The 13,891-nt window shown below is 45.8% G+C and overlaps 1 protein-coding gene across 1 annotated transcript; it reads right to left on the bottom strand.

Annotated features, from left to right (window-relative positions):
- Positions 1-1,209: 1,209 nt before the first annotated feature.
- Positions 1,210-6,555, bottom strand: UBIAD1 (UbiA prenyltransferase domain containing 1). The gene is made up of 2 exons (XM_009807181.2): positions 6,021-6,555; positions 1,210-5,079 (listed from the first exon to the last, which is right to left on the bottom strand). Exons 1-2 carry the CDS (start codon positions 6,541-6,543, stop codon positions 4,592-4,594), a joined length of 1,011 nt encoding a protein of 336 aa, XP_009805483.2. The 5' UTR covers positions 6,544-6,555; the 3' UTR covers positions 1,210-4,591.
- Between the last annotated feature and the right edge of the window lie 7,336 nt (positions 6,556-13,891).

Raw genomic sequence — 13,891 nt, forward strand, 5'->3', positions numbered from 1 at the left:
CATTTTCTAGTAGAGGTCCGGTTTCTTTAAGATGAGTTTAAGCTGACTACTAATAGACTCTGCCTGCTACCAGGCTAAAGCATAAGAGTGTATTTTAAGAGCAAGTGCAGAACAATTACAGTAGTAACAAAACACCCGACATGCTGTTGTGCTAAAGGATACTCAGCAGACTGGTTTCCGCAGATTGAGAAAAAGAGCGTTATCAAATTCCTTTGGGAGGATTCTTGAGTACAGCCCATGTGTATCTGGATGCCATGCTATTCTGTATTTTGTCCTCTAAAATTATCTCCAAATGCTATGACCTTGGGGCCCACTCTGCACCTCAGAAGGGCTGAAAAATATTTCCCAGGCCTAGCTGTCTTAGAATCATAGAATGTCCTGAAAACCCAAACAGGAAATCACTTCAAAGCAGACAATGATAGTAAGATAGTGTTGCAGGTAAAAGCATTAGCTCCGCAATGGTTTATAGTCAGTAAACTTTACTGCAGGAACTTCTTTCATTCTCTCCTACTCAGATGGATTTTAAACTAGAAGCAAAACCTGAAATCATCATGTTTCACAAATCCCTTACACATCAAGTCTTCTTTGTATCTGTTTTCAGCTATGTGCATCACAGACAATAGAGGTGGCACAGCCAAGAGGTTTCTCTAGACTGTTCAAACCACTTTAACCACATATGAAAAAAAGAGAGCCAGAAAGCATGTAAGACAAGTAAGACTTCTTAGTCTCTTCAAGCTAATTGTACATGCATTTGTGTAGCAGACTGCACCAGTGGCCAAGACAGGAAAATTTCAAACCACGCTTTTGGGCTCATTTATGATACGCACGGGGGAGGTGTTATGCTGTCACAGTCCTATGGAGCAAATAAAATCATTACAAGTCAGGAGCAGAGACCATGGCACTGCAAGAATGGCAGACCACACAGGTGAGGATGAAAAAGTTCATCTTTATTAAAAAGATTAAAAGTTCAGCTGAAACCTCCTTACAAATGCTGAACAGTACATGGCACAGAAAATAGCATCAAAGAAAATTCTGCTCATTGATGAAAACACCAAAACTACTCTGAAGTCTGCCATTAGTATGAAATGATCACTGCTACTGAACTTTTTACCCGATGATATGGAAGGACAGGACTATGTGATTCATAAAAGGACTCTTACACAAAAAAAAAGTATAATATTCATGCACTTATAGTATAATCACAGAAGACAAAGGCCCTCCTCCTTCCAGGAAGATGCTCTAATACATGTGCAAAAATACAACTGGAGTGATATAAAATAATCAAACACAGCATAATTAACAGAATAACACTCAGACACTTTATTGGATAAGAAGAAAGGCCAGGAGGTGCTTTAGGACACATTAACAGATGGGCTACAGATCTGTTCATCTATCAGTGTAGACTCATCACATTGCAACACAGCTTGTCAGGAGAGACCTGAAAGAAGTTTAAAAAGTTTATATTCAGGGAAAGTAGCATCAGACAGGGAGGAGAGGGGTAGGGAAAGAGACCCAGCATCCTCATCACAAAACAAACCAATAAAGGAACCTCTCTTACCACTCAATGTCTATGTGGAGATTATTTTGGTCTACTTACATTGGTTAAGTCACCTGTTAGGTTAGTTCATACCCAAAATGTTTTCTAGTACTAAAATGCTTTTGGAAAGCACACAGAGATAAAGCACTTTTTACTTTCAAACCTCTCTATGACAATGATGTCGGCTCAGCATCCCTGTGAGGTAGGCAAAAAATCGCTGTTTTCTGAGACACAGAGAAGTTAAATGACTTCCTCAAAGCCATGGTGAAGAATGTGTTATTTACTATTAATATCCTTAAGAATCTGGAATGATATTGTTTTTCACAGACAGGGAATTGGAGGCAACCAGCATCTGCTAGTAAGGAATTAGCAAACTTTCATCTCATTCTTACTATGAAAATGCTCTGAATCCCCCCTACCTTGAAAAGTGTTCCACAAACATATACATGTACTAGTGAGCTCTTCCTTCATCTCTGTAACAAAAAGCACTGGTCCTTTCCAGCAGTAAGCAGACATCCTACACAGGAGGCTTTTCCCTGCTAGTTAAGGGTAGTCTAGACACAGAGTTACATACAGTACTCCACCAATGATCATATCCTAGATCTTTCCAGTGTTACAATTACAGTTATCTAAGATATGAGCCAAGTATTAGTTACTTTAAGGAATTTAGCTTGAGTACTCTACTTTATGTAAAAGGAGTAGAAAAAGATAACTATCAATTCTTTTAAACTGATAGCTATACAAGAACAAGCTATCGTAAAATAAAGCACGCAGCTGCTACAAAGGGTAGCAACAAAGCCATGCTGGGATTAACCTAATAAACCCACATATCCCCAGTTGCAAGGTTAACAGATTGACCAGCTCAGTCCACATCCCTGGAAAAGCTTTTGCTTTGCAGAAAAGTGAAGCGGGTCTCAGAGCCAGGCTCTTCTTTAGTCTGTAGGTCCACAAAGAAGTAACAGTAGATACTGTGTTGTGTATGTCTGTATTGAAAGGTTTCCAAAACCTTCTGGATATCTCCCTCCATCCAGCTGAGCTGAACTTGTGCATTTTCTCCTCATGTTTCTAATCTAAACAAGTATTTTGCTGTAGAAAGCACCACACAGTTGCTGAAGTCCATCTCGTCTTGTGCCTAGTCAGATTAGAGAGATCATTTGCCCAATTTTAATAAAAGATGGAACTGTGGCTCATAAAATACGCCTGCAAAGAATCCTCCCTGTTGACTACAGCTCAGCTGTAAAGCAGATGGCCAACAGCTAGGTAACAATGGATAACGTGAAGCCATGAAAACAGTCTAATCTTGTACCATCAACTCAGCTTTACTACTGTCAGCACACTCCACTAATACAACACTCAGCACTTTAAGATGAACACCTCAAGGGCGTAACTTACCTATGGCAAATGCAGGGTAACACCATGCTAGTTTATTGCTAGTTTATTGCTCATGTTTAAAAGCCCTTCATATAGTGGTTAGCACATTCCCATTTGGTTCAAAAGCAAGGTTGTTCTCCGGGCACCAGAAGCTCTAGTTCAACACCTGTATCAACCCCTCTGAAGCTTTCCACAACTCCTGTAAATAAACTTTTCACCAAAACCCTGCATACAGGAAACGAGTACTTTTTCTTCAACACTGAAGAGAATTCAGTTGCCACTGAGTTACATGGGATGGATCAAATTCATCTTTGCACTGGAAGTCACACTTTTTCCCAGTTGTGTTTGGCATGTTTTTCACACTGCTACATAATTGCTGAAACAATCAGGTCTCCAAATAGCCACATGAATATCAAGTGGCAAGGTCTGCAGGAGAAAACAAAGCATCCTAAGGTGGGGTGGGGAGGGAAGAGGTGAGGAACTTCACTTCAGAGCTAACTTAACATTTAAATGTGATTCAGTCACACAAACTCTGGACTCTATTAGGAAAAATCTTGTCAACAAAAATGGTTTCTTCCTGTTTCCAGTCCTAATTTTTAAGCAGAGGCAATGCAATAATCCTGATTTCTTTCTTCTAATCCTTTATCTTTCTCCTCTTAAAATAAGACATTTGACTATAATACTCCGGGCCGCTAAATAAACAGAGAACGACAATTGAAAAAATAGGTTTTTTTAAACTAAGAATTTGTTCTTCCACTCATGTATCCATTAATCCATATCCAGCCAGAGAAATCTGGCACTCTGTCTGTCAGCTCCTCCTTAACTCCAAGACTGTCATTTCAGAGAATAAACTCTAAACAAATGCAAAAATGGAAACCACTTGTTTTTCTATGTACTGAGGGCTTTTCAGTTGCATGATATGCATTTACAGCTTCAGCTTTCGCAGTGGAATATAAACTTACTGGGTTTGGCTTAAAGTTTGTGCAGTGGGTTATTTGTGCTCCATTTTAGCACCAACAACCCACAGAGATATGTAACTTCGAAAATTCTAGACTATAAGGACCAAGCAGAAGCAACAGTTAATGAATTAGTATCTAGTGTATTTCAGGGGGCTTGGAAATAAAAGCTCAAAATTTGGCTAGGAAAAAAACCCAACAACAAAGATGAAAACATACAACGGATGAAGATGAACTATGCTCACAAGGGAGTGAAGTAATAGCACCTACATCGTTGTGATGCTAAACATTTGGCAGTGTTTTGTTTACCACACAGGAGCCACTGGACTCCTTGACCATGGTAAGAAAAGGAGTCATAAGAGCAGCCACTGTGCTTGTGAAGGGAACAGAGTTTGTATTTGAGGCTCAATCTTACTTTCATTGAGTTGACAGTGAAAGAATTCAGTGGCAGAAGGATGAGGTTCTTTAAACGCTTCCTTGTCCTCACGTTGCCTTGCTCCCCTGAAGCAAAGCTGCACAGTTCACCCCTTCTGAAGAACGGGCAAATCACTTTTTAAATTCTGTTGCACAAACTAACCAAGAGCAGAAATTATAAAATTCACATACAATCAACAGCTCAAGACAGTCTTTCCATTCTTCCTGCTGTCCATAATGGGTCATCTACCGACATCATCCACTGTTCATCAGCATTAATACTGAATTGCAAGGCCTGACTCTACAGTTCTTGTTACAGTTTGGGCAGAGCACCGGCTGGTGCTAGTGTAATACCAAAAACATAGAAAAGCCCCAAAAGGAGATTGAGTTTGGCTGTCCGCTGAGGAATTTTGTTGAAGCTCTGACTCCGAAACTGCCTCTCCAGTGAAAATGCCATCGGGATGGTGAGTAGTGGCAATGCCATGCTGATGGTATAGCGTGTGGCCAGCACACAGAAAATCAGGTAGGGCAAGAAGAGCAGCATGGTGTAGAGAATATAGGAGAACGTAGGACCGATGAGGATAGCCAGGGTGACAATACCCGCCTGCTGGTCAGACTCCATGTCTCGTGTGTTGTTGCTGTGCAGGATGGCCTCAGTACTGAGGGCTAGTGGGATAGCGTAGAGCAGTGGTGAGACAGACAGATAACCAACCTGCACAGCATGGGCAAACATGACAGCCAGGGGCCCAAAGGTGATCAGGATCACCACGTCTCCAAGTGCAACATATTTAAATCCAATTCCTGTGGCAAGACACAAGAATAAAATGAAGCATCGTCAAACAACTCAAATGACAGAAGAGAATGGATAATATAACAGATCAGCCCTTCCCACAGAAACATTGTAAAATGACCGACGCACATGCAGCTATGGCCGAGAAGCATATTTTGTCTTTTTTCCAAAGATAATAAAGGAAATGCAGCTTCTGAATTTCTCCAGTCAAAGAATTTAACAGAAACTAAGGGCCAGGTTCTAATACCCATCTTCACATCTACAAATACCTATTTCTGCAGAAATCTATAGAAATAAGGTACTCTTTAGTGTGATCATGCATACCAGAACCTGATCCTGAAGAAACATACAAAATGCTCAGAACAAAACACAAAACTGACAAGGTTCTTTCAAGGAAACTAACATAACTGTTTGAAAGTTTGACAGTTCGAAACTGAGTTTGTTTTTCTTTTCCCAATAATTATGTTCGTATCTACCCAACACAGGAAGACAATAAAAATATCCTCCTCTTATTAAGAACAAATACAAACTATTCTACATTCACAGTGAAACTCCATCTAGAGAATAATAACAAAACATTCCAAAACAAAGTAACAGATTCCACCAATGGAAAAGAACATATGCAGTGAGCTATACTGCTGAGGGATACAAGATACACGTCGCAAAAACTTTCAGCAATAGTTCTGATGAGCATCTAAAGCCATATACATAAATAACAATTTCTCAACACCACCTTCCAACTGTAAAACTTATGTGCCTCTTCCCACACCTTCCTACACCAGTTAGTGGCAAAGAATACAAGTTTATGTACCGGTACTCCAGGAAATACCACCAAATATTTTTATGGCAGTTAACTAGATAAATCACTTGCATCTTCTAGAAATCCTTGAGAAGTCAGCTAATTCTGTCACGTTCACATTCAGATTCACAGCAAATAGGATACAGCGCTTACCTCCAGTATAAAGGAAGGAGCTGGAAAGTCCTCCAAAGTAAATCAGGGCCAGGTGCTCCAGCTTGAGCGTTGAGACAGCGTACAGCCCAGCAGCACAGATGCAGCCCACCGTATAAAGGAAGACTCCAAACCGGACTACGTCCTGCGGCTCCAAAATCTGGTCCACCAAAGTCCTGTCATCACTCTTCTTGTGATCGATGCCTTTGGAGAAGTCGTAGTAGGTATTCACCAAGTTACCGGCTCCGTGCACAGCCAGGACGGTCACAGCGCTTCCCACCAACAGCCCTGGGTCTAGCGCTCCCTCGGCCCGGTACGCCAGAGCGCTGCCGAGGGCCACGGGGGTGAGGGAGGCACTGAAACTCCAAGGTCTGAGCGCCAGCACATAGGCCGCACACTTCTGCCTCCAGGTGCTGGGGGGGACCCTCTCAGCGCCCGCCAGCGCGGCGCCGGAGTCGTTCCTCTCGCTCCCCCGGGGGCTCTCAGCGCTAATGCTGATCTTCTGCACCAGGTCTCCCGGCCCCATGCTCTCCCCGCCGCCCCGTCTCACAGCAGCAGCACCTAGAAGGGGAAGGGCCGCGCATTAGCCTGGCCGCCGCCGCGGGGCCCAGCGGGGAGGGCGCGCCGCCGCCATGGCCGCGCGAGCAGCGCCTGAGGGGGAGGCGCGCGCCGCCCTTACCCGCTTGACGGGCGCCTGCCTCGCCGCGCGCGCGCACGCGCCCCAACCGCCGGCGCCTCGCGCGCCCCAACCGCCGGCCTGCCACGCGCCTGCGCCCAGCGGCCGCGCCCGCCCCTCCTCACCCCCCCCGCGCCGCCGCGGCCTCGCGCAGGAGGTTCCGCGGAGGGTCGCGTACCAGAGCAGCGCGCGAGCGACCCGCCAGCACCTCCCGATGCCCGGCGTAAACACTAAACGGTCCGCGTCGTCACGCGCGGCTGCGAGGGGTCACTCTGAAGCACACCCCACGGCTGCTGTACGCGCCATGACGGCAAAAGAATGCCTACAGCCAGGCGTCACCCCGGCTGCCCTTGGTCCTGTCATGGGCAACCGGACACATTTCAGCGGCGCACACCGGGCGCGGCACCGCACGGCGCTACTCCCTCTACGCATGCGCACACAGCGCATAGGCTTTAGGGGAGGGCGGAAGTCAGCCGGCGTCTGGACGGTGGGCCTAGCGCGGACTTTTCACCAATCGAGCACGGTCAGCTTTCCCATTGGTCAGTTCTACTGCCACTCGCTCCCGGCTGGCTTGATGATTGGCCAGGAGGCGACGGTCTCGCCTTGCGGCTCCTTGGGAGAAGGGACGGATCTGCGAGCGCTCCTTCCCTTTTGCTCTTTTTCTACTGGTCAGAGGCGGTGCCTATCAAAGGCCGCCTGGGAGGCTATTGGCTCGCAGCGGCTCGCCGGTCCGGCAGGCGCGGGGGAGGGGAGGGCGCGGGGCCCGGAGCGGGGGAGCCGGCGGCGGTCGGGGCGGAGGCGGTGAGTGCGGCTCCGGAGCCTCCCCTCAGCATCGCCTTCCCCTCACCTCCCGTCACGGCCCTCCCCGCGCGCTCCCGCCTCAGCGCCCGCCGGGCTGGTGCCCTGCGCCCTGTCAGCGGCGCCGGCGCTTCCGCGGGCGCCTCGGCCCCGCGCCGCGGCTCTCCGCCCGGCTCCCCGCCCGGACCAGCCTGCCCGAGCCCCCCGCCCTCGCGGCGTTGCCGCTAGAGGCCTCACGCCCGCCCCGGCGGCGATGCCCGCCCTGCCCTGCCTCACCCCTCCCTCACTCCCGGCCTGCGAAGCGACGGCGGTGGGATCCCCGCGGGCTCGGGCCTGCCGGCTCCTGCCCGCCGGCTGTCGCGTCCCTCTGCGAGCGCGGCTGCGAGGGAGCCCCCGCGCAGGGGCACCTCGGCCGGCGGTGATGGGGCCGCAGCCACAGGCTGCTGTCTGCATCCAGGAGAGCTTCTGGCTCCCAGTCGCGGGTGGGGGGGGTGGGGGGTGAAGCCACCTCGCGCTGCAATCTCGGTGGATCTTCGTGACCCTGTGAAGGATATTTGGGAAAGAAGGAGTTGAAGTTTTGGTGCCTTGTGTCGCTCTGGGCCCTTCTGTCAAGTGCTCGGTGTGGGCTTCTGTAATCTGAAAATCGTGGGGTTCAAACCTCTAAAATATTTTCCACCTAAAGAAAGACTCATGAGAAAGTTTGGTTATGTGCTGTGATAGTAAACATCCTGTTGCAATGATTGGTGTTGCTATAAGTAGACTTCCCATCTCTAAATATCTACTGGAGAATGTAACACTTGCCAGGCCCTGAGTGCTGAGCCTTCCTTGTGTTGACATAACACTAGAATTTTTGTGGAGAAACTTGTATGAAAGTGTTCAAGGAGTCGTCAGATATGATAATGACATAATCATGGTAATGATTGTGCCTAATTACTGTAGACTAATTGTAAACCCTAATCTGACCTTCCTATTTTTCAGTTATTGCATGACCCTTGATTTAGAATTAGATCACCATGGGGTTAGGCACCTGACCTACTGGAGCATGTTTTGGTATTTGAGGAACCAGAGAGCAAATAGGCTGGGGGTCAAGATATTATGAGGTGATACAGTTTTATCACAGGGTTGTAAGGCCTAAGGAATATAGTCATTACTTGTAATTTTATGTTCTACTGGCACAGCATCCTGGCATGCAATGGGGTGTGTGTTTTGGAAACAGGCAGCAGGGGCAGCATTAAGAAAGAAGCTCAGCAATTTCAACAACTGAAAGCAGTAAAAAAAAAAAGTGTCTCTCTGAAGAACTTACAGGACTTGATGCCCCCGAGCCCCAACGTACCACCATCATGTCGGGCACTGTGTCCATTCTCCAACAATTTGCCAATGGCTTGAAGAGTCGCAGTGAAGAGACAAGAGCGAAAGCTGCCAAGGACTTGCAGCATTATGTCACCATGGAGCTCCGCGAAGTGAGTGCTGCAAACGAGATAATTTATCCTTGTTTATCATATGAGTGTAGGGCACAGGCTGGGTACTTTGGGGATGGAGATTTTTGGAATATGGAAGCTGGTCTTAGAGAGGAGGTGGGGCATAGCAGGGAGCTTACCTTTGCCCTAGCAGGTAGGAGAGATGAGTGACACAGATGGATAGTCAAGCACCACAATAAATAATCTTGACACATCTAGGGCACAAACAAGAGATACTGTTTTGTGTTTGTAATGTATGGTTGATTTTATTTCTTTTTGTTTAAGTGACCTAAGAGGCGTTGTCTTTATGGAGGTTTTGGGGGCAGGAAAGATGGAAAGAATGCTGAAAACTGATTGAACTTTTTGCTTTTACAGATGAGTCAGGAAGAATCTACCAGGTTTTACGATCAGCTAAACCATCACATATTTGAGCTGGTCTCTAGCTCTGATGCAAATGAAAGGAAGGGTGGCATTCTGGCTATAGGTGAGTGAAAGTGCTTAATGCCTCTGGTGAGTTTTCTCTTCATGCATCTGTCTTCAGGGACAGATTTTCAAAAGGAGTGAGCTTTTATAATCGGGGCCTTATGTCTGACTGCTCAGTATGCTGGGTGTGTGCTAGTTGCTGGGCTCTGAAAATCTGTCTGTAAGTGTCAGCATGGGAGCTGCTGAGTGCTGAGAGTGGCCAAAAACCTGATCCTTAATGGGCCCTGATCTCTTCCACGAGTCGAGCATCAAATGTGAGTGCTGAGCATGTGAAAATTCTGTTCTTGAGCTCAGCTGAGAACAGTTTGTGCTGTCCATTTTTATGTATTAGGGTGGGCTGACTTTCTCAACTCTCTTCTGTCTGAGGAAATTGATTCTTGTTTTTTAAATTTACCTGGCTCAATAACAGCAGCTTCCATCCCTGGGAGGGGCTCACATAGCTTCTGCTTTGATTCTGATCAGCTGCTCCATCAGTTGCTCTGGTTGTGCTTTCGCTGTGACATGGCAGAGCTGCCTGCATCTTGACTCTTGGGGAAATCGGCTTGCAGAAATATTTTGCCTTCCAAGCAAGTAGCCTATATTATAGCAGGTACTTTGTTAATAACCAAATAGGAGGTGTTTATGGTTTAGGCTCACAGACGTAATCATCCAATCCCAACGTGTTTGAAGGCAGTGGAAGTCCCTTAGCTAGAGAATTCTTTGTTGACAACATCTGATTTTAAGCTGACAGTATCACTTTAAAATTGTTTCTGTGAATTTAGTGCTGTTGAAAGGTGCCGGCTTGACAACCCTGGACACTGATGGCCTCTTTATCTACAGAGCAGGTACAACCCAGGCACTGGCAGTGAAAGCTTCTGCCACACTGCCGCCTGCCAAGGTGCCTCCACCCTGGCCGGGAGAGACCATCTCTAGGGCTGAGGGGGAGAGCAATTTCCTTGGCCCATTCAGTCTTTGACTTCTCTACTGAGGTGGACCAGCCGTAGTAGTTGCATGTGGATGGATACCTTTCTGCTGGGAATGGGTCTGTGATCCCAGGGTGGATTTTTTTTTTCTCTTTTTAAACTAAAAATGGGGAAAATCTATGAAGCTACTGGATGCATTTTCTTGCCCACTTAACAAGTTCAGGTTTGGAAGAATGGTGGCCCTTTCCTATTGCTTGATTATTTTTTTTGTCTGTGGATTTTCAGTTTAGGAGGAGTTAATGGGAACCTTTAAGGAATGTATAGGGAATACTAACTCTCATCCAGGGATTACCTACTGTCTGCCTCACTGACACTTAGGAAGAATCTATAGCATTGCTCCCTTTCTCTACAGCAAGCCTTATCGGTGTTGAAGGAGGTAACGCCACCCGTATTGGCAGGTTTGCCAACTACTTGAGGAACCTCTTGCCATCCAATGACCCTGTTGTAATGGAGATGGCCTCCAAGGCTATTGGGCGGCTTGCGATGGCTGGTGACACCTTCACAGCTGAGTATGTGGAGTTTGAGGTGAAACGAGCTCTGGAATGGCTGGGAGCTGACAGGAATGAAGGTCGAAGACATGCAGCTGTAAGTGATTTTTTTTTTCCTTTTTTTTTTTTTCACCTGTCTTGGAACAGGATGGTGAGGATTAGTTAACAGTGGTAGGAAAAGTGCATAGAGAGCTGCGGAAAAGCTCTGATCAGGATCAGAATGGCTGCCTGTCCATGTCTGAGGATCTGTGATGCACTCGTAGCAGATACAGTGCTGCTTCATTGCTTCTACCTTAGCCCAGTGACTAAAGAAGATTGAGACACCATTGTGCTAGGAACTGTAAAAGTATGGAGCTGGAAATGGCTCAGGCTTACAGAAATTAACAGTCTAAATAAATGATACTACGATCTAGAAATAGAGATTTGTCTATGGGTGCTCATCCTCACAGATCATTACTGTTTCTCTCCCCACCTCCAGGTTCTTGTCCTGCGTGAGCTGGCAATCAGCGTGCCTACCTTCTTCTTCCAGCAAGTGCAGCCATTCTTTGACAATATATTTGTGGCTGTCTGGGATCCCAAACAGGCCATCCGAGAGGGAGCTGTTTCTGCCTTAAGAGCCTGCCTTATCCTCACTACTCAACGGGAGCCAAAAGAGATGCAGAAGCCCCAGTGGTACAGAGTAAGAAAATAACTTTGTTTTGAAGCAGCTCCTCATAATGCAATGCAAATGATCAAGTGCCAGTTTTTAGAAGAGCTGTCTAAGCTAAGAATGTGTGTCACCTTTGTCAGTATGTCTGATTATCAGTAGAAAACTGCCTCCCCTTGAAAGGGTTGAAAATACAATGGTTTACAAAATGAGTACTTCCTTTAGCCCACTGTAAAAGTAAGCAAGAGACTTCATTTCATCAAGAATCCATTGCTCTATCTTCCACTCATTTTCAGCTGTTGAGCCTGACCTAGTTTTACAGCCATGCAATCATCTATCTATTGTCATCTCTTAGTAGCAGATGGCTTTATTAGTGTAGATAAAACGTAAGTGAAAAAAGTAAGGATTCTTTTGTCTGAACCTTAGCTTTGCTGCCATTGTCACATGAATTCAAGCTTCATAATATCGAATAAGGTTTGGACAGTACAGTTAAATGTTGTGAACTTGGATTCCTCGTAGTCAAATATGTGATGCAGATATTGATGAAGTTTAAACCATGGCATGGTTGACTGGCTGTTTGATTAATGCTGTTGAAAATGCTCTGCAGTAGGGTCCACAACTTCTGGGTGAATCTGAATTTTGTGGTGTTATACTCTGTGATTACCCAGTTGAGGTTTGTGGCCACTCTTGGAAAATTACAGGACATCAGTAACTCTTGACTGGCAGTACTACTTTATTTCCACAGGCTTTGTTTCTGCATGATCACAGATTTTTTTTTCTTTCCCCCCAAGCATACATATGAAGAAGCTGAAAAGGGCTTTGATGAGACTTTGGCCAAAGAGAAAGGAATGAACCGTGATGACCGAATCCATGGTGCCTTGCTGATCCTCAATGAGCTAGTGAGAATCAGCAGTATGGAGGGAGAGGTGAGCAAATGAACAAGATGGGGAGTATGGCTTTTGGTTGCCTTATTGATTGACAATGTGTAGCAACTCAGCAATCTGTGGGAATACCCCATTGTGTTTGAAATGGGGTTGTTGGGCTGAAAAGTCGTCTGAATATGGAGTCAGAGCATTGATTATTACAAATTGAATTGTGTCGGAGAAGTAACAGCAACAAGATTGGGCTGAGTAGGTATTAAGCTCTGATGGAAAGTGCTATTAACTGGATTAATTACAATGAAAAAGAATTTTATATAGAATGAGGACTCTCTGTTCCATGTTAGATACCAAAATGTTTTTTGCTGGATTTTGCTTAGTTGATGCTTTACAGCCATTTGGATATCAATTATACAGGATGCTGCTCAGGAGATTTGGGTAGCACTGTGTTGGGAATCTCTTATTCAGCTACCTTTTTTTTTTTTAAACCCGCTTTTCTACTTCGTCCAGCGCCTTAGAGAGGAAATGGAAGAGATCACTCAGCAGCAGCTTGTGCATGACAAGTACTGTAAAGACCTGATGGGCTTCAGTACCAAACCTCGCCACATCACTCCCTTCACTAGCTTCCAGTCTCTTCAGCCCTCTCAGTCAAATGCTTTGGCTGGTCTTCTGGGATACAGTGCCCACCAAGGAATCATGGGTTTCGCAACTTCGCCTGTCCCAGCGAAGTCTACATTGGTAGAAAGTCGATGCTGCAGGGATCTAATGGAAGAGAAGTTTGATCAAGTAAGTGTTGGTTCTTCAACTTGTCTACCAACATTCACAATGCTGGTTCTTGTAGAGCAATTGTTGTCCCTGTCCTTACTTAGCAGGCAATACTGCCTAGTATTGAACTCAGGCATCAAAACTCATTAATTATATATATCCTGGTTTTGTCACTGTCTCTCTTAGAGCAAGTGATTGACTTTCTTTGGAAGCAGTCTTAATTATCCATCTTTCTGATGGACTCTGAAGCCAAATGTCAGTAGAATGCCTTAAAGCACCCAGGTGATAAACATTCATGCATTACTGCCAATGGCCATCTTTCAAAGCCTGATCTATCTCCTTTCAGGTGTGCCAGTGGGTTCTCAAGTGCAGAACCAGCAAAAACTCTTTGATCCAGATGACGGTTCTCAATCTGCTACCACGGTTGGCAGCTTTCCGTCCTTCAGCATTCACAGGTGACAAGACAAGATGGTTCGATGTTAGAAGTGTTACTGAAATTGGGCTGGAAGTTATCCAGCTCTCTTTGGTCCAGATGAGCTCGTGCAGGCAATGCAGCACTACAAATGTGGTGTTTGTAAGATGAGCAAATTCCTCTGTGGGAGGACAGTCTTTTTTTCTGAATAAGTGTGGCTTGATATCTGATGCCAAAATGTTGCTCTGATGAAGAAAATGGATTGAAAACTATTGCCTGAATCCTGTGATCAATACCGTGAGAGAGAGA

Source organism: Gavia stellata, chromosome 27, assembly GCF_030936135.1.
Source record: "Gavia stellata isolate bGavSte3 chromosome 27, bGavSte3.hap2, whole genome shotgun sequence".
Taxonomy (NCBI): domain Eukaryota; kingdom Metazoa; phylum Chordata; class Aves; order Gaviiformes; family Gaviidae; genus Gavia; species Gavia stellata.

What these genes read in the sequence shown, in the direction of transcription:
- UBIAD1 (XM_009807181.2), bottom strand. Translation starts at nt 6,543, where the DNA reads ATGGGGCCGGGAGACCTGGTGCAGAAGATCAGCATTAGCGCTGAGAGC. An exon ending in CTCCTTCCTTTATACTGGAG is followed by an intron (nt 5,080 to 6,020) that starts GTAAGCGCTGTA and finishes GTCTTGCCACAG; the next exon opens with GAATTGGATTTAAATATGTT.